The sequence below is a fragment of the Aotus nancymaae genome, unplaced genomic scaffold (assembly GCF_030222135.1).
Source record: "Aotus nancymaae isolate 86718 unplaced genomic scaffold, 86718_ANA_hifiasm-v0.15.2.pri h1tg000007l, whole genome shotgun sequence".
In the NCBI taxonomy this organism is placed as follows: domain Eukaryota; kingdom Metazoa; phylum Chordata; class Mammalia; order Primates; family Aotidae; genus Aotus; species Aotus nancymaae.
Genome location: NW_026988418.1, coordinates 16,184,146 through 16,208,508, shown reverse-complemented (window position 1 = coordinate 16,208,508; position 24,363 = coordinate 16,184,146). Strand labels below are relative to the sequence as shown.

General features: G+C 41.8%; 1 protein-coding gene across 1 annotated transcript in view; it reads right to left on the bottom strand.

Moving 5' to 3' along the window:
- Nucleotides 1-24,363, bottom strand: part of ZYG11B (zyg-11 family member B, cell cycle regulator) — a 98,227-nt gene that overhangs the window by 35,079 nt on the left and 38,785 nt on the right. Inside the window, exons 3-6 of the mRNA XM_012434800.3 lie at nt 21,151-21,905; nt 13,963-14,103; nt 6,448-6,624; nt 2,714-2,778 (exon numbers count right to left, since the gene is read on the bottom strand). Coding sequence (XP_012290223.1) covers nt 2,714-2,778; nt 6,448-6,624; nt 13,963-14,103; nt 21,151-21,905 — 1,138 coding nt within the window. The remainder of the gene's footprint in view (nt 1-2,713; nt 2,779-6,447; nt 6,625-13,962; nt 14,104-21,150; nt 21,906-24,363) is intronic.

Genomic DNA, 24,363 nt, shown 5'->3' with positions numbered 1-24,363 from the left:
GTGATTCTAGCACTCTGGGAGGCTGAGACGGGCGGATCACCTGAAGTCAGGAGTTCGAGAGCAGCTTGGCCAACATGGTGAAACCCCGTCTCTACTAAAAATACAGAAATTAGCTGGGCATAGTGATAGGCATCTATAATCCCAGCTACTCAGGAGGCTGAGGCAGGAGAATATCTTGAAAGCAGAAGGCGGAGGTTGCAGTGAGCCAAGATTATGCCACTGCACTCCAGCCTCGGTGAAAGAGCAAAACTCTTGTCTCGAAAAAAGAAAAAAAGAAAAATTCTGTCTCATGTAATACTCATTTATTCATCCATCCATCAATCCATTAAATATCCACTCAAGCACTAGAGACAAAGTGACAAACCAATCATAACCTCTGACCACAAAGAAGGTCTATTCTTGCACAGAACATTGGCTAGATGAGAGGTAGGCAAACTTCATAGCCTGTGGATCTGGCTGCCTGCTTTGTAAAGTTCTGTTGGAACACAGTCACACCCATTTGCTTCTATATTAGCTAGGCTGCTTTTGAGGTACAACGGCAGAATTAAATAGTTGCAACAGAGACTCTATGGCCCATAGGCCTAGAGTATTTATAATCTAGCCCTTTAAGAAAATGTTAAAGGGTAGAATATAATCTTTAGGAGACTGACTGCCTTTCCTACCTTACACTTTGTTAGAACAATCAGTACAGAGGCTCAATATTTCCAAAATAAAATTAGCAATCTACATGAGATATATGTAGTTATATTTTTATCCAAATTGTTTATTTCAAATAAAAAATGGAACACCACTTTCCTTAGCCATGCCAGATAAGTGTTCTCTATTACTCAAATAAAAGTAAATTACAGTAAAAATGCTGCTTAAAGGCCAGGAACAGTGGCTCATGCCTGTAATTCCAGCACTTTGGGAGCCCGAGGTGGATCACCTGAGGTCAGGAGTTCAAGACCAGCCTGGCCAACATAATGAAACCCCGTCTCTACTAAAAATACAAAAAATTAGCCGGGCGTGATGGTGCATGCCTGTAATTCCAGCTATTTGTGAGGCTAAGGCAGGTGAATTGCTTGAACCCGGGAAGTGGAGGTTGCAGTGACCCAAGATCATGCCATTACACTCCAGCCTGGGCAACAAGAGTGAAACTCCATCTCAAAAAAAAAAACTGCTGCTTGAGAAACATACTTTTCATTAAATAATTTAGTATAAAGTTCCTTTTCAAAATGTTATCATTAAAAAATGATATTTTAATATTGGGCATGGTGGCTCATGCCTGCAATTCCAGCGTATCGGGAGGCTGAGGCAGTGGATAACTTGAGGTCAGGAGTTTGAGACCAGCCTGGCCAACACAGTGAAACCTTGTCTGTACCAAAAAATACAAAAATTAGCCCAGCGTGGTGGCATACGCCTGTAGTCCCAGCTACTCAGGTGGCTGAGGTAGGAGAACCCAGGAGGAGGAGGTTTGCAGTGAGCTGAGATTGTGGCACTGCACTCCAGCCTGGGTGACAGAGACCCTGTCTCAAAAAAAGAAAAATAAAAGTTATATTTTAAAATAGTAAAATGAAAAAAAAAACCAACTTTTTTTGTTGTTGTTGTTGAGACGGAGTCTCACTTTGATGCCAGGGATGGAGTGCAGTGGCATGATCTCGGCTCACTGCAACCTCTCTTGGGCTCAAGCAATTCTCCTGCCTCAGCCTCCCAAGTAGCTGGGATTATAGGCACCTGTCACTATGCCCAGCTAATTTTTCGTATTTTTAGTAGAGACAGGGTTTCACCATGTTGGCCAGGCTGGTCCCAAACTCCTGACCTCGTGATTCGCCCACCTTGGCCTCCCAAAGTGCTGGGATTACAGGTGTGAGCCACCTCACCCAGCCAAAAAAAAAAAACTTTTTTAAGCTCCAAAATTACATCTTAAAAAAGAAAGGTCCCCTTTATATTTAATGGAATCTAGCTCTATGGCCTCCTTTAATCTCTCCTTCAAAATTTCTAGCATAATTCAATACCAAATAGTGATAACAGTAAGAGATACATTACAGAAAAAAGAACACTGGACCTCTTTTTTTTTTTTTTTTTTTTTTGAGACAGAGTCTTGCCCTGTTGCCTAGGCTCTTGGCTCATTGCAACCTTTGCCTCCTGAGTGTAAGTGATTCTCCTGCCTCAGCTTCTCAAGTAGCTGGGATTACAGGCGTGTGCCACCATGCCCAGCTAATTTTTTGTATCTTTAGTAGAGATGGGGTTTCACAACATTGGCCAGGCTGCTCTTGAACTCCTGACCTCATGATCCACCTGCCTAGGCCTCCCAAAGTGCTGGGATTATAGGTGTGAGCCACCGTGCCTGGCCAAACCTGCATCTTTCTAATTTTGCAGTTATTAGTCACAAAGCCATAGTTAAGACAATGAATCTCTACATATGCCTCAGATTTTTTTATCTTTTGAATGGGGATAATAATGTTCATAGCCTACAATATTATGTGGATATCTTGAAAACCATAACCAACATAAATTCCTAAGCAAAGGACTATGAAAACATAGGTCAATTTGGTATCATGAATGTCAAAGCACCAAATTAAAGAAAGTATATTTAGCATTCTATAAAATAACCCACAATTCTATCTACTCAATTAATTTTATAAAAGGGATATCCTAAATGGTAAGAAATTACCCAAGACAGATTTTTAACATTTTGTTTTGCCCCACTTTAACTTCTAGAGCTATTACTTGCCTGTTAAATGGAACATCTTGAAGGATCCGGTCACTGCAAAGTGAAAGGAGGCAATTCTTCTGTAACTAAAGAATCAAAGGGAGAAAAAAAAAATTCTAAATAAAATATCACTTTGTTATCTTTTAACCAAGGTATAGCTTCTATATGAAAACAAGAAGACCGATGAAATGCCAGTTACTTCTTACAACCTTTATCTGCCCCCTACTACTGAAAGGCTGACTTCCAGTAGACCCATGCAAGGTTACTTGTACCTTTTTTTTGTCTTTTCCATTAGATGAGAAATAGGGTAATAAATAGGATAATTACAATCAATCTCCTTGTTTCTGGTGGCCTTGGAAGTAACCTTGCCTTCTGTATTTTTTGAGATGGAGAGAATGACAAAAAACAATGGCTCAAAGTTTTGCTTGTTGACACAGCAAAAGAATATAGGCGAGCCTGCTTGGAAGACAGTCTGACTCTAACATAGAGTACGCAGGGTTAGTGTTCTACACAATGGCCTCTAAAGAGTGACTGATAGACTTGGCTCTATCTTTTCAATAAAGTTTAGACCAGTACAATTAAACAATAGTAAATAAAAATGAATAATTCACTCACAGAGTCAAGGTGCACCATCATAACAGAAAGGTGATTCAAGTTATTCCCGTGAAGCAAAATAAGAAAATAAGTGTGGGCTTAAAAAAAGTCGTAGTGTCTAATAATTTTTTTATTTGGACAAATGGCTTTAATATTTTTTAAGGTTTTGGTGTACAATTGGAAGATTTCTTATCTAAATAAGACTTAATATAGGGAATTCAATCATAGAAGGCAAAACTCAGATTAATGGGATATATACAGCTAGTCAAGAAATAGAAAAACACATAAAATGAACACCCTATTTGCTTCCTGGAAGATGTAGAAAGATTACATAATAGAAGAAATGGCAGAAAAAAGGCAACGTGGTACTAAATCCCAGGGGAATTATACAGAACGGGTTAGGTGCAAGTGTAATTAATTAAGAGGGTTTCTCAGGAAGTTTTATATTCATTGCAGGTGATCAAGGTGCTAGGACAGATTCTGCTTGAGGATCCATTTAACTCCCGTAAAATTTAAATCATAATCTGGCAGATTGATTAGCAGCACAACTTTCCACCATCACCATTTTTCTCCTCCCAAATAAACACAATTTGTACAGGATCCATAGAAATAAGAAAGGCAATAATGCTATTCTAATTGCCTCTGCTTAGAAAGACCATTCCTCCTGTTCCTTTACCTGGAAAACTCCTAATTTTCCTTCACAATTCAGCTCAGGGCAGAGATATTACCTCATTGAGGAAGATGTCTTAATTTTGGGGGGGGGTGTTCTTTTGGGGACAGGGTCTTGCTCTGTCACCAGGCTGGAATGCAGCGGCACAATCATAGCTGACTGCAGCCTCGAACTCCTGGGCTCAAGTAATCCTCCTGCTTCAGCCTCACAAAGTGCTGGGATTAAACGCAAGCCACAGTGCACAGCCCCTAATTTTCAAATTGTCCTAAGTGCTCCTCCTGGGCTCCCAACAGCACTTGTTTCTCTTAGTCCTTACCACACTGTGCTACATTATGTGTTCCTGTATCTGAATGCTTAGAACTTAGCACAAGTGGGCCTGGCGCAGTGGCTCACGCCTATAATCCCAGCACTTTGGGAGGCTGAGGTGGGTGGATCACGAGGTCAAGAGATCGAGACTATCCTGGTCAACAGATTGAGACTATCCTGGTCAACACGGTGAAACCCCGTCTCTACTAAAAATACAAAAATTAGCCGGGCATAGTGGTGCATGCCTGTAATCCCAGCTACTCAGGAGGCTGAGGCAGGAGAATCGCTTGAACCCAGGAAGCAGAGGTTGCAGTGAGCCAAGATCATGCCACTGCACTCCAGTCTGGCAACAGAGTGACACTCCATCTCAAAAACAAAGAACTTAGCATAGGTGCACATAGTCTGAATTCAATAAAGAGCTGCTAAGCTTAATTTAACTAATGGCTAAAGTAATAACAGAAGATAAATTTCGTTGAATCTAAGCCTTACTGCATCTGAAAAGCACCACAGGCAAAAACGGAAAAGAGGAAGACTTTCGCTGTAGTCTTCAATTTCTGCCCAGCTAGAGTTTTGATTTTGGGGGCTACAGCCTAAACTACGCAAGTATTCAAGAGTTTTAATTTTTTTTTTTTTTTTAGGAATTCAATGTGGAATCAAGAATTTCCTATGCTAGCATTCATCAAATCTGGCCCTAATCTGGATATCGCTGGCCTCATCCTACACTGCCCTTCCTACACTCCAGTCACATGCAACTTGCCCTTCCAGGAATGCCTGCACATTCACATATAGGTCCACTGATTTTCTGCTGTTCTCCATGTGAAATCTCATTCATTTGTCAAGATTTGACTCAATGTCACTTCCTGTTTGAAATCCTGCCTGGTACCTTTGTCCACACAAAAATCCAGCTGACAGAATTAATCATGCTCAAGTTTCTGTAGCACTTAGTTAAAATGGCTGAAGATAATTAGATAATAGCTTACAGTATTTGCATTTCCAACTAATAGGTGAGTTCCCAGGGTTTTTTATTTTAATTGAGTTACTTTAAAATTTTTTTTATTATTTGTAGAGACAGGGTCCCACTATATTGCTCAGGTTAGGCATGAGCCACCAGGTCTAGCCTATTGTGAACATTGTTTTTAAAAATATGTAACAACTTTATTGAGATATAGTTCATGTACCATACAATTCACCTATTTAAAGTGCACAATTTGAAGGATTTTAGTAATTTAATCATCCCAAACATTTTCATCACCTCAGAAGGAAACCCTATACCTATTACAGTGACTTCCCATTTCCCCCACCCCATTTCCTAATCTTATTTATTTTATATGCAACCTTTCTCATTTTTCCCTGATCAATTTTGCCAATGAGTTTTCAATAATATTAAATATGTTCAAAGAACCAATTCTTGGAATTACTGATCTTTTCTAAAATAACGGTATATTTTTATTAATTTTTACTTTCATCTTTGGGTTTATTCCTTCCTTCTTTGGGTTTATTCTTTTGTTGTTTCTCTAACATAGGCAGATTTATTTATAGCTCCCTTTTAGCAGGAAAGTATCCTTTTTGGGAGGGAGTCATAGGAGTCTTCTGTCTGATGGGCTTCCAGAGGCCATGAAAATCAAAGTCTAAATTTCATCTAGTTTGGCAACTGCACTCAATGAGAGAAGCTGGCTTTAATGATCCACTCAATAATGTGGTTTGCCATTTTTACTTGGTTTTGGGCCTCTGAGTATTTTTTTACTAACTTGCCAACTCAACGGTCAACTTCAAATGACCTAAAAAAAATTTAAGCAACATTTTTAGTATTCATCCCGAGTGTAAGACAGTTTACATTGTCTACCATATAGCTAGAAAGGGAAAAGACATGTCTTACTCATTTCTGTACCCCAGCATTTGATAGTGCCTAGCCCAGAATAGATCCTCTGTGCATATCTGCTGAAATGATCACAAACTCAAGATCTAGAAGGAAGATGAGTTTTGTATGGCTTGTACTATGTCCCCCAACATATGGACTGAAGTGGTTTTAGGCAGGGAATGTACTCTTTAGGTGTCCACTTCTCTGTTGTCCTACACTTAGTCCAATGGCATTTAAATTTCCAGCCTTGGACTATTAAACTGAAGTGCAGGAGATGAGTAGAAGACATTAGAAGGACTATTTGAAAAGGAATTCACATAAGCTTACCTGCTGGTGATTGGGAAAATGTTCCATGGCTTTGAGCAGTAAATGGGTCACATCAGCCAGGAGTCGGACAGGCATTCCTGCAGCAAGATCCTGCTTGGTTAAGTTAAATACACAGGCGCTTGCAGCCAGCTGCACTGGCAAATTCATAGGGTGGTTTCTCATCCCAGTAACCACAAGCTGGAAAAAAAAAATTAGTCCTCTTAATTCGCTTTATAAATACAAGCCCTCTTCACAGAGCAGGATTATTTTGTTGATCTATACTAATTTCAAAGACACCATTAAGTTTCTTTTTCATCCTCATGCGCAAAGAGCCCAGGACATAGTAGTTACTCACAAATAGTTCCAGTCTACCTCATTAAGGCAGGTATCCCGTTATTCATATCTAGAGGTTTTCTGAAAGCTAATGAATCTTTTCAACATGGGTCACTCATCTTTGTATTTCCAAGACCTATTGTGGTGCCTGTTACATGCAAGGCAGTGAATAAATTCTCACTGACTTGACTAGAGCACACTTCACTCTGAAATCTCAATCTTCAGTTCCTTGAGAACATTGCTGAGGTAAGAGTGCGATAAAATCCATTCACTTTCCCTGGCCTAGAAGAAACTATTTCTCACTTTTCCCCTCTTCTCAAACCTCCAATGAATCCTTCCCATTCTTCACTATCAGTTGAAGATCTTGCTTTCAACTACACTAAGAAAACTGCCAGCCTGGGCAACATGATGAAACCCCATTTCTATAAAACAACAGAAAAATTAGCTGGGGGCCAGGTGCAGTGGCTCACGCCTCTAATCCCAGCACTTTGGGAGGCCAAGGCAGGTGGATCACCCGAGGTCAGGAGTTTGAGACCAGCCTGGCCAACATGGTGAAACCTTATCTCTACTAAAAATACAGAAATCAGCTGGGCATGGTGGCACGTGCCTGTAATCCCAGATACCTGAGAGACTGAAGCAGGAGAATGGCTTAAACCCAGGAGGCAGAAGTTGCAGTGAGTCAAGATAGTGCCATTGCACTAGAGCCTAAGAGACAAGAAGTGAAACTCCATCTCAAAAAATTAATAAATAAAATTAGCTGGGTATAGTAGTGCACACCTATAGTCCCATCTACTCGAGACTCTGAGGTGGGAGGATCACCTGAGCCCTGGGAGGCAGAGGATGTAGTGAGCCATGGTCACACTACTGCACTTCAGCCTGAGGGACAGAGTGAGACCCTGCCTCCAAGGAAAAGAACAAAAAAAAAGAAAACTGAAGCAACCAGAAAACAACTTCAGATTCTCACTACTACATGTATCCCACTTACCAGCATACATACATACACATGTCACCTTCCTGCCTGCTATCATAAGGGATCTTTTGGGGGTCCTTTGTAAAACTAACCCTTCCATGTATATGTGAGATCATTCTTTTCTTGTCTACTGAAGCTGTTCACCCCTCCTACTCCTACATCAATTTTTTATTCTGTATTGGATCATTCATATCAGGATACAAACAAGCTGTATTTTTCCTATTAAAAAAAAATCAGGTGGCCGGGCATGGTGGCTCACGCCTGTAATCCAAGCACTTTGGAGGCCAAGGCGGGTGGATCACCTGAGGTTGGGAGTTCAAGACCAGCCTGACCAATATGGTGAAACCCCATCTTTAAAAATAAATAAATAAATAAATAATAAAATAAAAAAAAAAAATCAGGCCGAGCACGGTGGCTCATGCCTGTAATCCCAGCAGTTTGGGAGGCCAAGGCAGGCGGATCATGAGGTCAAGAGATTGAGACCATCCTGGCCAATATGGCAAAACCCTGCCTCTACTATACAAAAATAAGCTGGGCGTGGTGGTGCATGCCTGTAATCCCAGCTATTTGGGAGGCTGAGGCAGGAGAATCACTTGAACCAGGGAGTCAGAGGTTGCAGTGAGCTGAGATCACAACACTGCAACTTCAGCCAAGCGACAAAGGGAGAGTCCATCTCAATTAAAAAAAATTAAAAAATCAAAACATCCCTCTTTTAATCTCATGCCCTCAAACAATGGCCATCTTTTTTCTTTGCTTTCCTTTGCAAAAAAATTCTCTGTAAGAATTGCCTTTGCCAGGCATGGTGGCTCATGTCTGTAATCCCAGCACTCTGGGATGCCAAGGCAGGTGGATCACTTGAGGTCAGGAGTTCAAGACGAGTCTGGCCAACATGGTGAAACCCCCATCTATACTAAAAATACAAAAATTAGCTGGGTGTGGTGGCGGGTGCCTATAACCCCAGCTACTTGGGAGGCTGAGGCAGGAGAATCGTTTGAACAGGGAAGGTAGAGGTTGCAGTGAGCCGAGATAATGCCACTGCATCGCAGCCTGTGCAACAGAGTAAGACTCAGTCTCAAAAAAAAAGGGGTGGGGGATGCCAGGCAGGGTGGCTCATTCCTACAATCCCAGCACTTTGGGAGGCCAAGGTATGCAGATCACTAGGACAGGAGTTCAAGACCAGCCTGGCCTAGATAGTGAAACCCTGTCTCTACTAAAAATACAAAAATTAGCTGGGTGTGGTGGCACACAACTGTAGTTCCAGCTACTTAGGAGGCTGAGGCGGGAGAATCACTTGAACCTGGGAGGTGGAGGTTGCAGAGAGTCGAGACAGAGACCACACCATTGCACTCCAGCTTGGGTGACAAAGTGAAACTTCGTCACACACACACACACACACACACAAGGAATTGCCTAGGCTAGGTGCAGTGGCTTATGCCTATAATTACAGAACTTTGGGAGGTCAAGGCAGGAGGATCCCTTGAGGTCAGGAATTTGAGACTAGCCTGGGCAACACAGCAAGACCCTGTCTCTAAAAAAAAATTTAAAAAATTAGCCTGTGTAATGTAGTGTGATCCTGTCTCTACAAAATTAGCTGGGTGTGGTTGCGTGGGCCTGTAGTCCTAGCTACTCAGGAGGCTTAGGCAGGAGGCCTGCTTGAGCCCAGGAGTTTGAGGTTACAGTGAGCTATGATCATACTACTGCACTCCAGCCTGGGCAACAGAGTGAGACACTGTCTCATAATTAATTAACTAATTTAATTAAATAAATTTATTTTTAAAATTTTCAAAAATTAGCCAGGTATGATGGCACCCACCTATGGTCCTACCCATTCGGGAGATTGAGGCAGAAGACTGCTTGAGCTCAAGAGTTTGAGATTGCAGTAAGCTATGATCGTGCACCACTGCACTCCAGCCTGGGCAATACAGCTAGATCCTGTATCTTTAAAAAAATAAAATAAAAGTGGCTCACTCTTATAATCCCAACACTTTGGGAGGCCAAAGCAGGAGAATCACTTGAGCCCAGAAATTCGAGACCAGCCTGGGCAACATAGTGGGACTCCATCTCTACCAAAAAGCAATAATAATAACAAATTTTAAAATTCAGCCAGACATGGTGTTATATGCCTACAGTCCCAGCCACTCTGAAGGCTGAGGCAGGGGGATCACTTGAACCCAGGAGGAAGGTCAAGGCTTCAATGAGCCATGACCATGCCACTGCACTCCAGCATGGGTGACAGAGTGAGACGCTACTTCGATAAATATATAAATGGCCTATATTCTTTCATTTATCTCTGAATCATTCTCTGAAAGTCTGAATTAATATTTCAGATCAAGACTAGAGATCTAGTCCTTTGTTACTTGGTTCACAGTAATCAAAACCCCCCAAAAAAGACATTTCATACACCAAGTGCCAACCTCTGGTATATACGGAAGGAGTGACAGGTGTTAGTGATAATATCCTAAGGACTAAAATGTTACTGGTTCCTACCCAAGCACCTTATTCTCAGAACTTAAGATATCTAGGAGGTCAAATTCTAGCTCTGCCACTGACTTATTATTACTTAATGTCACAAAACCTCAATTTCATAATCTGTAAAACAGAAGATAAAACCTATCTCTTGGAATTGTGCCCACTAAACAAGGTGCCAAATATAATATAGTCCTATGCTCACTGGTTTTCAAAATTGACTGTGCATAAGAATTACATTGGAATTATCTTAGGTGCTTATTAAAACACAGATGCCTGTGCCTCATCTAGCCATACTGAATCTAAATTTCTTGGGATGGAGTTCACAAATGTCCTTTTTGTATTTTAGACAAGGTTTCACTCTTTTACCCAGGTTGGAATGTGGTGGCATGATCTCAGCTCGCTGCAATCTCTGCCTCTCAGGCTAGAGGAATTCTCCAGCTTCAGTGTCCTGTGTAGATGGGACTACAGGTGCATGCCACCACCTGGCTAATTTTTTGTATTTTTTGTAGAGACGAGGTTTTGCCATGTTGTCCAGGCTGGTCTTGAATTCCTGAGCTCAAGTGATCTGCCTGCCTTGGCTTCGTAAAGTGCTGGGATTACAGGTGTGAGCCACCACGCCTGGCCACGCATATATTTTCTTTTTTTTTTTTTTTTGAGATGGAGTCTCGCTCTGTCACCAGATGGGAGTACAGTAGCATGATCTTGACTCACTGCAACCTCCACCTCCTGGATTCAAACAATTCTCCTGCCTCAGCCTCCCAAGTAGCTGAGACTACAGGCACACACCACCATACCCAGCTAATTTTTGTATTTTTGTTAGAGAAAGGGTTTCACCATGTTGGCCAGAATGGTCTCCATCTCCTGGCCTTGTGATTCTCCCACCTTGGCCTCCCAAAGTACTGGGATTACAAGCATAAGCCACTGCACCTGGCCACAAATATGCTTTTTAAATAAGCAATATCCTAGACTTCTAGTGGTTAAAGGACCACTTTTTTTTTTTTGAGGGAGCCTTGCTCTGTCACTCAGGCTGTAGTGCAATGGCACAATCTCAGCTCACTGTAACTTCAGCCTCCCAGGTTCCTTGTGCCTCAGCTTCCTGGGTACCTGGGATTACAGGCATGCACCACACTTTGCTACTTTTTTGTATTTTTGGTAGAGATGGGGTTTCACCATGTTGGCCAGGCAGGTCTAGAACTCCTGGCCCCAAGTGACCCGCCTGCCTCAGCATCCCAAAGTTACCACATTTTGATAAACTGTGTCCTGTCCCAAAGGACCACATTTTGATAAACGTTGCCCTAAGCATTCAATAAAATGAAGAAAGCTCCTTTCCTGCCCTTCAAAAACTGGCTTGGTTAAAATAGCTGGGTGTTGTCATGTACACCTGCAGTCCTAGCTACTTGGGAGACTGAGACAGGAGGATTGCTTGAGCCCAGGAGTTTGAGGCCTGTCAATAGCCACTGTACTCTAGCCTGGGCAACATAGTAAGACCCAGTATCTTAAAAAAAATACTTACTTGGGAAGTAATGTAGATCAGTTATGAATACACAGTAGGTTCTAAATAGCATGGAAAAGTGCCTTATGGAATTCTGATATTTTCTTTGTCTTTATTTCTCTCTTTCTTTGTGTGTGTGTGTGTGTGTGTGTGTGTGTGTGTTTTGAGACAGAGTCTCACTCTGTTTGCCCAGGCTGGAGTGCAATGGCACTATCTTGGCTCACTGCAACCTCCACTTCTCGAGTTCAAGCGATTCTCCTGCCTTAGCCTCCTGAGTATCTGGGATGACAGGCACGTGCTACCACGCCCTGCTAATTTGTTTTGTGTCTTTAGTAGAGACGGGGTTTCACCATGTTGGCCAGGCTGGTCTCAAACTCCTGACCTCGTGATCTGCCCACCTCGGCCTCCCAAAGTGCTGGTATGATGGGCGTGAGCCACCATGACTGACTCTTTTTTTGTATTTTTTAATACTTTTTGTAGAAATGGAGTTTTGCCATGTTGCTCAAGCTGGTCTCAAACTCCTGGGCTCAAGCTACCCACTCCCGAAGTGCTGGGATTACAGGCATGAGCTACCACACACGGCTCAATATCGTATTTCTAAAAAATCTATTTGGGAAGCAATATAGGATTAACATACAATACAGTGTCCTGATTCCGGTCACATACTTTCATTTTCTTTTTTTCTTTTTTTTTTTAATAATTTTTTTTTTAATAAGGCATGGGCTAGCTGAGACATTTTCTTTTTTCTTTTCTTTTCTTTTCTTTTTCTGAGACAGAGTCTCGCTCCGTTGCCCAGGCTGGAGTGCAGTGGCACAATCTTGGCTCACTGCAACCTCTGCCTCCTGGGTTCAAGCAATTCTCCTGCCTCAGCCTCCGAGTAGCTGGGAGTACAGGCACGTGCCACCACGTCCAGCTAATTTCTGTATTTTCAGTAGAGATGGGGTTTCACCATGTTGGCCAGGATGGTCTGAATCTCTTGACCTTGTGATATGCCCACCTTAGCCTCCCAAAGTGCTGGGATTATAGGCATGAGCCACTGCACCCAGTCTGTACTTTCTTTTTTTTTTTTTTTTTTTTTTTTTATTTGAGACGGAGTTTTGCTCTTGTTACCCAGGCTGGAGTGCAATGGCGCGATCTCGGCTCACCGCAACCTCTGCCTCCTGGGTTCAGGCAATTCTCCTGCCTCAGCCTCCTGGGTAGCTGGGATTACAGGCATGCGCCACCGTGCCCAGCTAATTTTTTGTATTTTTTTTTTTTTGAGACGGAGTTTTGCTCTTGTTATCCAGGCTGGAGTGCAATGGCGTGATCTCGGCTCACTGCAACCTCTGCCTCCTGGGTTCAGGCGATTCTCCTGCCTCAGCCTCCTGAGTAGCTGGGATTACAGGCAAGCACCACCATGCCCAGCTAGTTTTTTGTGTTTTTAGTAGAGACGGGGTTTCACTATGTTGACCAGGATGGTCTCGATCTCTTGACCTTGTGATCCACCCGCCTTGGCCTCCCAAAGTGCTGGGATTACAGGCGTGAGCCACCGCGCCCGGCCAATTTTTTGTATTTTTAGTAGAGACGGGGTTTCACCATGTTGACCAGGATGGTTTCGATCTCTTGAGCTTGTGATCCACCCGCCTCGGCCTCCCAAAGTGCTGGGATTACAGGCGTGAGCCACCAGGCCCGGCCCTGTACTTTCATTTTCTACAGTAGCTGGTGATAAAATATCCCAGTGGTCACTGGTTTTCGGTAGATAAATATGTACTACAAGACATTTATATTGCTTAATGAGACTAGTATAAAACTTCAAAAACATTGTACAACTATCTTATCTCTCATTTATGGCTTAAAATTCACACATCAATCACATTATAAATAAAAAAAGAGGCCGGGCGCGGTGGCTCACGCCTATAATCCCAGCACTTTGGGAGGCCGAGGAAGGTGGATCACGAGGTCAAGAGATCGAGACCATCCTGGTCAACATGGTGAAACCCCGTCTCTACTAAAAATACAAAAATTAGCTGGGCATGGTGGCGCGTGCCTGTAGTCACAGCTACTCGGGAGGCTGAGGCAGGAGCATTGCTTGAACCCAGGAGGCAGAGGTTGCGGTGAGCCGAGATCGCACCATTGCACTCCAGCCTGGGTAACAAGAGCGAAACTCCGTCTCAAAAAAATAAAAAAAATAAATAAATAAACACTATATGTAAAGTTTCACCAATTTTCTTCAAAAAATTATCTGCATAAGGAGATCATTTCAAAAATGTCATATCCAGTTTCTTATTCTTACCTTTAAAATTTCTGGCTTTGTTTTTTCCATCACATGAGTCAGACTAAACAGATGAAATAGAGCTTCCCGAACAAAGAAAGCCCGTTCACTGTACCGCTTCAGTGCTTCCGCAATCTGAGTTTCATTGGCTTCTCCAGACACCTGTGAACATAACCAGAAGATTAGCTTTTAGAATTCTCTAACTTTATCTAGTCAGAGAAACTAGATGTGGCTGGGCGCGGTGGCTCACACTTATAATCCCAGCACTTTGGCAGACCAAGGAGGGTAGATCACGTGAGGTCAGGAGTTCAAGACCACCCTGGCCAACACAGTGAAACCCTGTGTCTACTAAAAACACAGAAATTAGCCAAGCGTGGTGTGGCATGCGCCTGTAATCCCAGCTACTCAGAAGGCTGAGGCAGGAGAATCGCTTGAACCCAGGAGGTGGAGGTTGCAGTGAGCCGAGATCGAGCCACTGTACTTCAGCCTGGGTGACACAGAGAGATTCCATCTCTAAATAAATAAATAAATATCATTTGTATACATGGCATCTAGGATAGTTACATAAAACTTGAATCAAATAAAAATGTCATACTTTCCAATCTATCTAGATTATTCATCTTAAAAAGGTTTATCTCTCTTGAAGAGATGTTTATTAGGCTCAGAACCTAGCATAAGACCATGGGTGAAATTTTTGGTATTATATCTAAAATAAATCTCAAGATACTTAACACTATTTATAAGGCCCTACAACTTGATTAGGATCCTATCTGCCTCTTAATCCTCACCCCCTAGCTCACAATGTTAAAGCTATGTAAACTTTTTTCCTCATCTTTCCTTAAGTCAAGCTTCTTCTCAGCAAAAGACCACTAATACAATGTCCTCGCTGAAAACTTTCTCTCTTTGCCTGACTAATTTCTACTCATTCTTCCTTATTCAAGTTAAGGACACTTTCTTAGAAGTCTTCTTTGAGCCACTGATTTAAATTAGATCCCCTGAAACATCTCTTTCATAGCCATTATCATAATCCCTCCACTAAATTGATCATTCACCACTGTACCCCAATAACTGGCATTATGCTTGGCTCAGAATACGCAGTCCATAAGTATTCATCAAATAAATGTATCAATTAATTTCCCCAGATTTATCATGCTCCTTTTCAGCACCAAGAGGTTCTGTTCAAACTTAAGTCTTTCCAGGGATTTCCCAGTTACATAGGTTAATATATGTATCTTAAACTGTGATTCATGTACCACTGGCAACCAAATATAGATAACACAAAGTGGCTCTTTATAAAAGCAATCCAACTAATAAGTAAAAAAAAATGAAAATATCACCATAATCCCCAATTAATTAATAGATCTAGCTACTAAGTGTTAATACCTGCTAACATCATAGAAAGAGAAACAACTAGGTACTAATGTACCTCCCAATGAAAGAATACAACACCTAAGGGTCTGGCCAAAGGGATCAAACATGAGTCTAATTAAGCCTCCAAATCCAGCTACCAATTTGCAGAAAATACAAAGAGAAAGATGCACCATTAGTATACAATCAGCAAAATCCAGGATGACAGAGTGGCTTATATCTGTAATCCCAGCACTTTGGGAGGTCGAGGCCGGAGGATCACTTAAGCCCAGGAGTTCCAGACTGGCCTGGGCAACAGAGCGAGACTCTGTCTCTACAAAACAACAACAAATACAATAAAATCTAGACTGAGGGAAACTGCAAATCAAAAGGATAAATTCTTCAATGAACAAATTATAAGGAAAAGAAAGGGATGGAGGAGAAGGAATCTATAAACTAAAAGACACTAAAAATACATGAAATAATTTTAAATGGGCAAGATTAACCAAGTGCCTAAATAGTTGGGTCACAAAAGTATAAAGAAATGAAAGGACATGGCCAGATATAGTGGCTCAAGCCTGTAATCCCACCACTTTGGGAGGCCGAGGCAGGTGGATCACTTGAGGTCACCTGACCAACATGGTGACACCCTGTCTCTACTGAAAATACAAAAAAAAAAAAAAAAAGAAAGAAATGAAAGGACATGATTACTATTAAGGGCAGAATAGAGGTTGCTTTTGTGGAGAAGGAGGGAGTTGTGTCCAGGATGGGGCACATGGAAGAACTTTGGAGTAGCTGACAAAGTTCTGTTACTTAATCTGAGTGATGGTCTCAAATGTGTTCATTTTATTTTCTTTCCTTTTTTTTTTTTTTTTTTTGAGACGGAGTTCCGCTTTTGTTACCCAGGGTGGAGTGCAATGGCGCGATCTCGGCTCACCGCAACCTCCGCCTCCTGGGTTCAAGCAATTCTCCCGCCTCAGCCTCCAGAATAGCTGGGACTACAGGCGTGCGCCACCATGCCCAGCTAATTTTTGTATTTTTAGTAGAGACGGGATTTCACCATGTTGACCAGGATGGTCTCGATCTCTTGACCTCATGATCCACCCGCCTCAGCCTCCCAAAGTGCTGGGATTATAGGCGTGAGCCACCGCGCCCAGCCCATTTTATTTTCAACTCATTAAGCTACATAATTATTTATCGTCTTTGTATCTATTTTATTTTACAATAAAGATTTTTAAAATGCCAAAAAATGTCATTTTGAGAGATTATCTTATAATAAGGGGAAGATTTAGTCTTTTTTGGCAGTAACATTATACAGTGTGACACAAAAGTAATCATATACTTTAAAAATATATTACTCAGTAATTTTTTTTTTTTTTTTTTTTGAGACGGAGTTTTGCTCTTGTTACCCAGGCTGGAGTGCAATGGCACGATCTCGGCTCACCGCAACCTCCGCCTCCTGGGTTCAGGCAATTCTCCTGCTTCAGCCTCCTGAGTAGCTGGGATTACAGGCATGCGCCACCATGCCCAGCTAATTTTTTGTATTTTTAGTAGAGACGGGGTTTCACCATGTTGATCAGGATGGTCTCGATCTCTTGACCTCGTGATCCACCCGCCTCGGCCTCCCAAAGTGCTGGGATTACAGGCGTGAGCCACCGCGCCCGGCATTACTCAGTAATTTTTATTAAACATATAATATTCAGCCAGACGTGATGGCTCATGCCTGTAATCCCAGCACTTTGGGAGCTAGAGGCAGGAGGATTGCTTGAGCCCAGGAGTTCAAAGTCAGCCTGGGCAACAAGTAAGACCTTGTCTCTATAAAAGAAAAATTAGCCGTGTGTGATGGTGCATGCCTGTAGTCCCAGATACTTGCAGACTGAAGTGGACTGCTTGAGCCCAGGAATTTGAGGCTGCAGTAAGCCATGATTGTGCCACAGCACTCCATGATGGGCAACAGAGTGAGAGAGACTCTTTCTCAAAAAAACAAAAAAGCATATAATATTCAGACTGGAATATGCAGCTTTGAGGAAATGAAGGGATGTATCATGGCTGACATTTCAACCATTAATATGATAGGCTACAAGAGTCTGAAATGAATTAGACTACAGTATTGATATACATCACATGACACAAAAGCACATATTGAGAATTTCTATCATTGTTAAAATAATAATAAAAGTTTCTTTACTTCCACTACTTTACTTTTTTTAATTTTTGTTGAGACACGGTCTCGCTCTGTCACCCCGACTGGAGTACAGCGGCACCATCTTGGCTCACTGCAACCTCTATTTCCTGGATTCAAGCAATTCTTGTGCCTCAGCCTCCCGAGTAACTGGGATTACAGGCACACGCCACCACGCCTGGCTAATTTTTGTATTTTTAGTAGAGATGAGGTTTCACCATGTTGGCCAGGCTGGTCTAGAACTCCTGACCTCAAGTGATCCACCCGCCTCGGAATCCCAAAGTGTTGGGATTACAGGCATGAGCCACTGTGCCCAGCCTACATTATATTACTTCTTTAAATGCTTTTTAAACTTAATATTTATGTAGAACATATGTATACAGACTGGTTTTAACTACATATTCACATGTACAAATGGGTATTTAATAATAAAATTTTTCAAAGTGTTCAGCTCATTGAATCACCCAGAACTTTTTCTTATAAATTCAGAAAAAAACACTGAAATTTGAAATTTAAAAAACTGTAAGAGGGAAACAAAATAAATCAGTCTTTATTCTTCATTTACCCACATTTGGTTGGTTCCAAGAACTTCATAAATCTCTTTTATGAAATAGATCCTTAAGTTACCTTGAATGTAAAATTAAAGAACTTTTGTTACTGGAATGTTATATACTCTAAGACAATTTTTTTTTTTTTGAGACAGAGTCTCTATTGCCTAGGCTGGAGTGTAGTGGCACAATCTTGGCTCACTACAACCTCCACCTCCTGGGTTCGAGTGATTCCCCTGCCTTAGCCTACTGAGTAGCTGGGACAACAGGCACCTGCCACCATGCCCAGCTAATTCTTTTTGTATTTTTAGTAGAGGCAGGGTTTCACCACGTTGGCCAGGCTGGTCTCAAACTCCTGGCCTCAACTGATCCCCTGCCTTCACTACCCAAAGTGCTAGGATTATAGGTGTGCTCTAAGATAATTTTATTGCCTATATGGTTTATTCAATGAACAACACTTCTCTAGCCAGTGACAAACCTCACATCTGGCTGCTCAAATTATAAGTATCTTCTTTTTTCTCCTAAAGTGCTTGGGATTACAGGGGTGAGCCACTGCATCTGGCCGACTAAAGCTATTTTTAAATTAGTCTGTATTTTCTCCACTAGAGTTCCTCAGAAGCAGGGATACTAACATAAATATCTTTTTGTTGTTTTGTTTTTTGTTTTTGAGACACAGACCTGCTCTGTCGCCCAGGCTGGAGTGCAGTGGCACAACACTGGCTCACCGCAACCTCTGCCTCCCGGGTTCAAGCAATTCCCCACCTCAGCCTCCCGAAGAGATGGGATTACAGGCGCCTGCCACCATGCCTGGCTATTTTTTGTATTTTTAGTAGAGACGGTTTTTCACCATCTTGGCCAGCCTGGTCTCAAACTCCTGACCTCAAGTAATCCGCCTACCTTGGCGTCCCAATTTGCTGGGATTACAGGTGTCAGATGGGGTCTCATTATGTTGCTCAGGCTGGTCTCAAGCCTCCAACTCCTGAGCTCAAGAAATCCTCCTGCCTTAGCCTCCCAAAGTGCTGGGATTAAAGGCATGAGCAGCTACCCCTGGCCAAAAAACATTTTTGTACCTTCACTACATGTTGATTACTGCAGTTTGATATAGGAGTCTGAGTTCAAGGGAGAGATCTAAGTTAAGACACAAATTTAGGAGTCATCAGCATATAGATTTAAGGAATGAGGTATAGAGCACTCTAACAGAAGCCTGGAAGATGAGGAAGAACCAACAAAGGAAATTGAGGCCCAGTATCAGGACAAGTAGGAAAAAAAACAAGATAAGTATGATATCCTGGAAGCTAAGTTAAAAAAAAAAAAGTATCTCAAGGAGGAGGGCAAGATCAACTATGTCAAATACCATTTTACTTTGGGTCAAATAAAATGAAGACTAAGAACTAACACGGGGTTTAGCAGATTTTCAGTGTTCTCAGGAGTTGGGAGCCACAGCTTGGTAGATTATCCAAGTATGGGATAAGGTGGCCAACAAATATAAGAATTCTAGTTGTGGAGAAATTGAAGGTTCAGGAAACTGATGGTGACAGAAGAGAAAACTGAGTAAGGAAATAGTGAGAACAGAACATTGAGTGGAGAAATAGTGAGAAGAGAAAAATCTAGTGGGGAAACAGTGATGACAGAGCTGGAAATATTATGGTAAGAAAGCCAGGCTAGGCACAGGGTCTTCACCTATAATCCCAACATTCTGGGAGCCCAAGGTGGGAGAATCGCAAGACCCCATCTTTACAAAAACATTCAAAACAAAAAAATTAGGCCAGGCGCAGTGGCTCATGCCTTTATAGGCCTTTACAGCCAAAATCACACCATGCACTCCAGTTTGGGTGACAGAGCGAGACTCCTCCAAAAAAAAAAAAACACTTATGATTTAAAGCATATATGTATAAAAGTATATAAGTAAATAGTTATAAACAAATATAAAAATATATTTGTAATCATATAATCACTGCTCCCACTAGGTTAAGCTCCTTGGAGGCATATATTTTCTTCTTCTTCTTTTTTTTTTTTTTTTTGAGATGGAGTCTTGCTCTGTCACCCAGGCTTGAGAGCAGTGGCACAGTCTTGGCTCTCTGCAACCTCCACCTCCTAGGTTCAAGTGATTCTCCTGCCTCAGCCTTCTGAGTAGCTGGGACTACAAGCGCATGCCACCCTGCCTGGTTAATTTTTGTATTTTTAGTAGAGGCAGGGTTTCACCACCTCCACCTCCCAAAGTGCTGGGATTACAGGCTTGAGCCACCACACCCGGCCTCATTTTCTTTTCTTTTCTTTTTTTTTTTTTTTTGAGACGGAGTTTTGCTCTTGTTACCCAGGCTGGAGTGCAATGGTGCGATCTCAGCTCACTGCAACCTCCGCCTCCTGGGTTCAGGCAATTCTCCTGCCTCAGCCTCCTGAGTAGTTGAGATTACAGGCACATGCCACCGTGCCCAGCTCATTTTTTGTATTTTTAGTAGAGGCGGGGTTTCACCATGTTGACCAGGATGGTCTCGATCTCATGACCTCGTGATCCACCCGCCTCGGCCTCCCAAAGTGCTGGGATTACAGGCATGAGCCACCACGCCCGGCCTTCATTTTCATTTTTTAATCCCAAGCTCTACCAAATTCAACTGATGTTTGTTAAACTAAATTTAAACCATTAGGCATGAGAAACCTTAGGAAAAGCAAAATTCTACCATTTCTACAGTAAAGACCTCCTTAGAGAACTTGATCTCCCACTAGGTACTCAATTCAACAAGGGGTATCCCTAGTTTCTCTGAAGTTATCCATTAGAAACACTATGTGTAAATGGTTCAAAATATCTAAACATTATCATCATAAGATGACCTATTGTTTATCCAGGACCTACTACGTGACTTGTAATTTACATAGATTATTATTAATCTTCAGAATTCTGCAAGGTAAGAATAATATCTATTTTACAAATAAGGAAATAAAAACTCAAAGTTACATCATAGTTTGTTCTGGGTCATGAAGCTGAGATTTTAATTAGGACTCTAAGCCTTTCAACTATACGAGTCCCTGTTTCATGAAAATGTTCTATATATCATAGACATTCATCTTTAATAGAATCTTACACAACTAAGATATTGGTCAGCCTGACAAAATAATACATTTTAAAAGTCTAACCTTCAAATGTCCTTCGCCTGTGAGAAATTCAGAGTAACCAGCATCAGTAGCCAGCAAACCTACAAACTGCATGCTTGGCCGTTGTTGTATAAAGGCTTCAACAGCTTTATCTGTCACGTGCTTTCTCCCAGAAACATCCAGAGAAACAAGGTTGGGTAGGATGTCTTTTTGTTCTAGTAAGCGAAGAGCTATGTCTGACGTAAACTGTTTATCATCTGAGATATCAAGATGATTCAGATGTTTGAGTTCCCGAACAACATCCAGTATCTGGGTAGTTGTCATTTTTAAACATTTCAAGTGGTGCATGGTTAGAGACTTGAGTCGGTCTTTGCAGGCCAGTAGAGCTGTGATGTCTGTGATCGAGGTGTTAGAAATATCTAAGCTCTCTAATCTTGGCAATGAGGCAACTTCAGCCAGGTCTTCATTGTAAAAGAGAACATTGGTGATGCTTAAAGCTCGAAGGCCAGAAAGCCGGCTGAAGCACCGCTCGTAAGGATCCTCAAGGGAGAGAGTTAATGAATTCAGCACCAGGCACTGGAGATTTTGCTGGATCCATTTGTTACTGCCAAGCCCACTGATAATGTCTGTAATCGTGATATCAGCATTCACACCTGTGGCATCAAGTTCCACTAACTTGTGGTGACAGAAGGCTTTCCGGAAAGCAACAGCAGAGATCTTTGCTTTGCGAATGCAGGCTCGCTTTAAGCGCATCTGGTTGCCCCTAAAAATACCCACAGTTCCATCATTCAGTAGACCTGTGGAAAAACAAGCAGTGCCTTAACTTCAAAAAACAGTTAAAGAATAGCTAAAATTTCCATCACACTTTACATTTCCAAAGTGCTCCCATGAAACAGTATCTCATTTGATAATCACAATTCATTTAGGTGAGAATATTACTGTCTACAACTTGCAGATGAGTAAACTAGGGCTCAGAGAGTGGCTTTCTAATATCACAGGGCTAGTAAGTGGCAGAACCAGGACTGTTGTAGACATCATTGATATCCACTAACATCTGGTTCTTAACTTACCAGACAGACAACTACATTTCCCCTGCCCATCCCTGGAGTTAGCTGGAGCCATGTGCTTAGTTCTGGCCAATGGACTGCATGCTGAAGCACCTGAGAGCCAGTGGATGATTTTCTATGCTGCCTTCTCCTGCTATGACAAATGAGGAGCCTTCAAGTTCTAGAGAGTACAGTTTTACGAGAAGGAACTCTCCAGCAGTTTGGATTCTAGGGTGACCATGAAGCAGAATCCTCTATGGACTTGGAGAGTTTATGTACCGCAAGTGAGGTATAAACCTTGTGTTAAGGTATTTGATTTGTTACCAATACATTTCTAGCCTATCCTTTAAGTTCACTTTAACATATAATTATACACACAAACACATATACACATAATATATTTAGCATGCATGGCCAGGTATGGTGGCTCATGCCTATAATCCCAGCACTTTGGGAGGTTGAGGCAGGTGGATCATCTAAGGTTTGAAACCACCCTGACCAACATAGAGAAACCCCATTTCTACTAAAAATACAAAATTAGCTGGATGTGGTGGCACATATCAAAATCAGCTGGTAATCTCAGCTACTCAGGAGGCTGAGGCAGGAGAATCACTTGAACCCAGGAGGCAGAGGTTGCAGTGAGCCAACATTGTACCACTGCACTCCACCCTGGGCACACAAGAGCAAAACTCTCTCACAATTAAAAAAAAAATACATACATATATATATATATATATATATATATATATATATATATGCCTTGTAATTCATTAATAGACCACTAATCAGATCTCAAACTTTATTAAAGTGATCTAGCCCTGGGAAACATAGCAAGACCCCATGTCTACAAAATAACTGAAAATGAGTTGGGCACAGTGGTGCATGCCTATAGTCCCAGCTACTCAGGAGGCTGAGATGGGAGGATAACTTGAGCCCATTAGTTCATGGTTATAGTGAGTTATGATTGCACCACTGCACTCCAGCCTGAGTGACAAAGTTAGACCCTGTCTCTTTTTTTTTGAGATGGAATCTCACTTTGTCATCCAGGCTGGAGTGCAGTGGTGTGAACTTAGCTCACTACAGCATCTGCCTCCCTAGTTCAAGCAATTCTTCTGCCTTAGCCTCTGGAGTAGCTGGGACTACAGATGCCCACCACCATGCCTGGCTAATTTTTGTATTTTTAGTAGAGATAGGGTTTCACAATGTTGGCCAGGCTGGTCTCGAACTCCTGACCTCATGATCCACCTGCCTCAGCCTCCCAAAGTGCTAGGATTACAGGCGTGAGCCCCCACGCCTGGCCCCTGTCTCTTAAACACACACACACACACACACACCTTAGTAATTATAGCCCCTCCCTAGCAGATGAATGTAAATGAAGTCAACAAGGTAACTTCTTGAAGTGCCTTCGAGATCTACCTGTCTGCCAATCAACAGTGTTACAAGCATATGATACTTTTAGAGCCACATCTCAACAATATCACATATCAACTAACAACATCAACTGTGAAAGAAGTAACAATCATGCCAATAAAAGGTAGTCTAAGAACAGTCTGAGGTGAATGAGCAATTGGGGACAGGTAAATAAATAGCCTGAAGTCAAGAGAGGCACTCTAAGCAGCACCTTAGCTGGCCCATACTCAAGATGTAGCTAGGCTGCCAGCCAGCCACTCTTAAATTAGAACTAAGGTATTTTTAAAAGGGAGCACTACTCTCTAATGAATTTTGCAGACTTAATTATAGTTAAATAGTTAAAATCAAGAAAAGCCTTTTTGCAAAACCTGCCTAAGTGGACAAAAATGACTAATTATGTATTAAGAACTCCATTATATTTTAGACCTGTGCTGCCCAATACATAGTCACTAGCTACACACAGCTGGAGAGCACTTGAAAAGCAGCTGGTACAAAGTGAGGTCAGCTACAAGCATATACACCAGATTGTGAAGACTTAATACAACAAAAGAAGGTAAACGATCTCAGTTTTTTATATTGACTACAGGTTGAAATAATCACTTTTTAATATACTGGATTAAATAAATATTATTAAAATTAGTTTCACTTGTTTCTTTTTATTTTTTTTAATGTGGCCACCAGTAAATTTAAAATTAAAAAAAATTTTTTTGAGACAAAATCTCACTCTGTCGCCCAGGCTATAGTGCAGGTGCAGTGGCGCAATCTTGGCTCACTACAACCTCTGTCTCCCGGGGTCAAG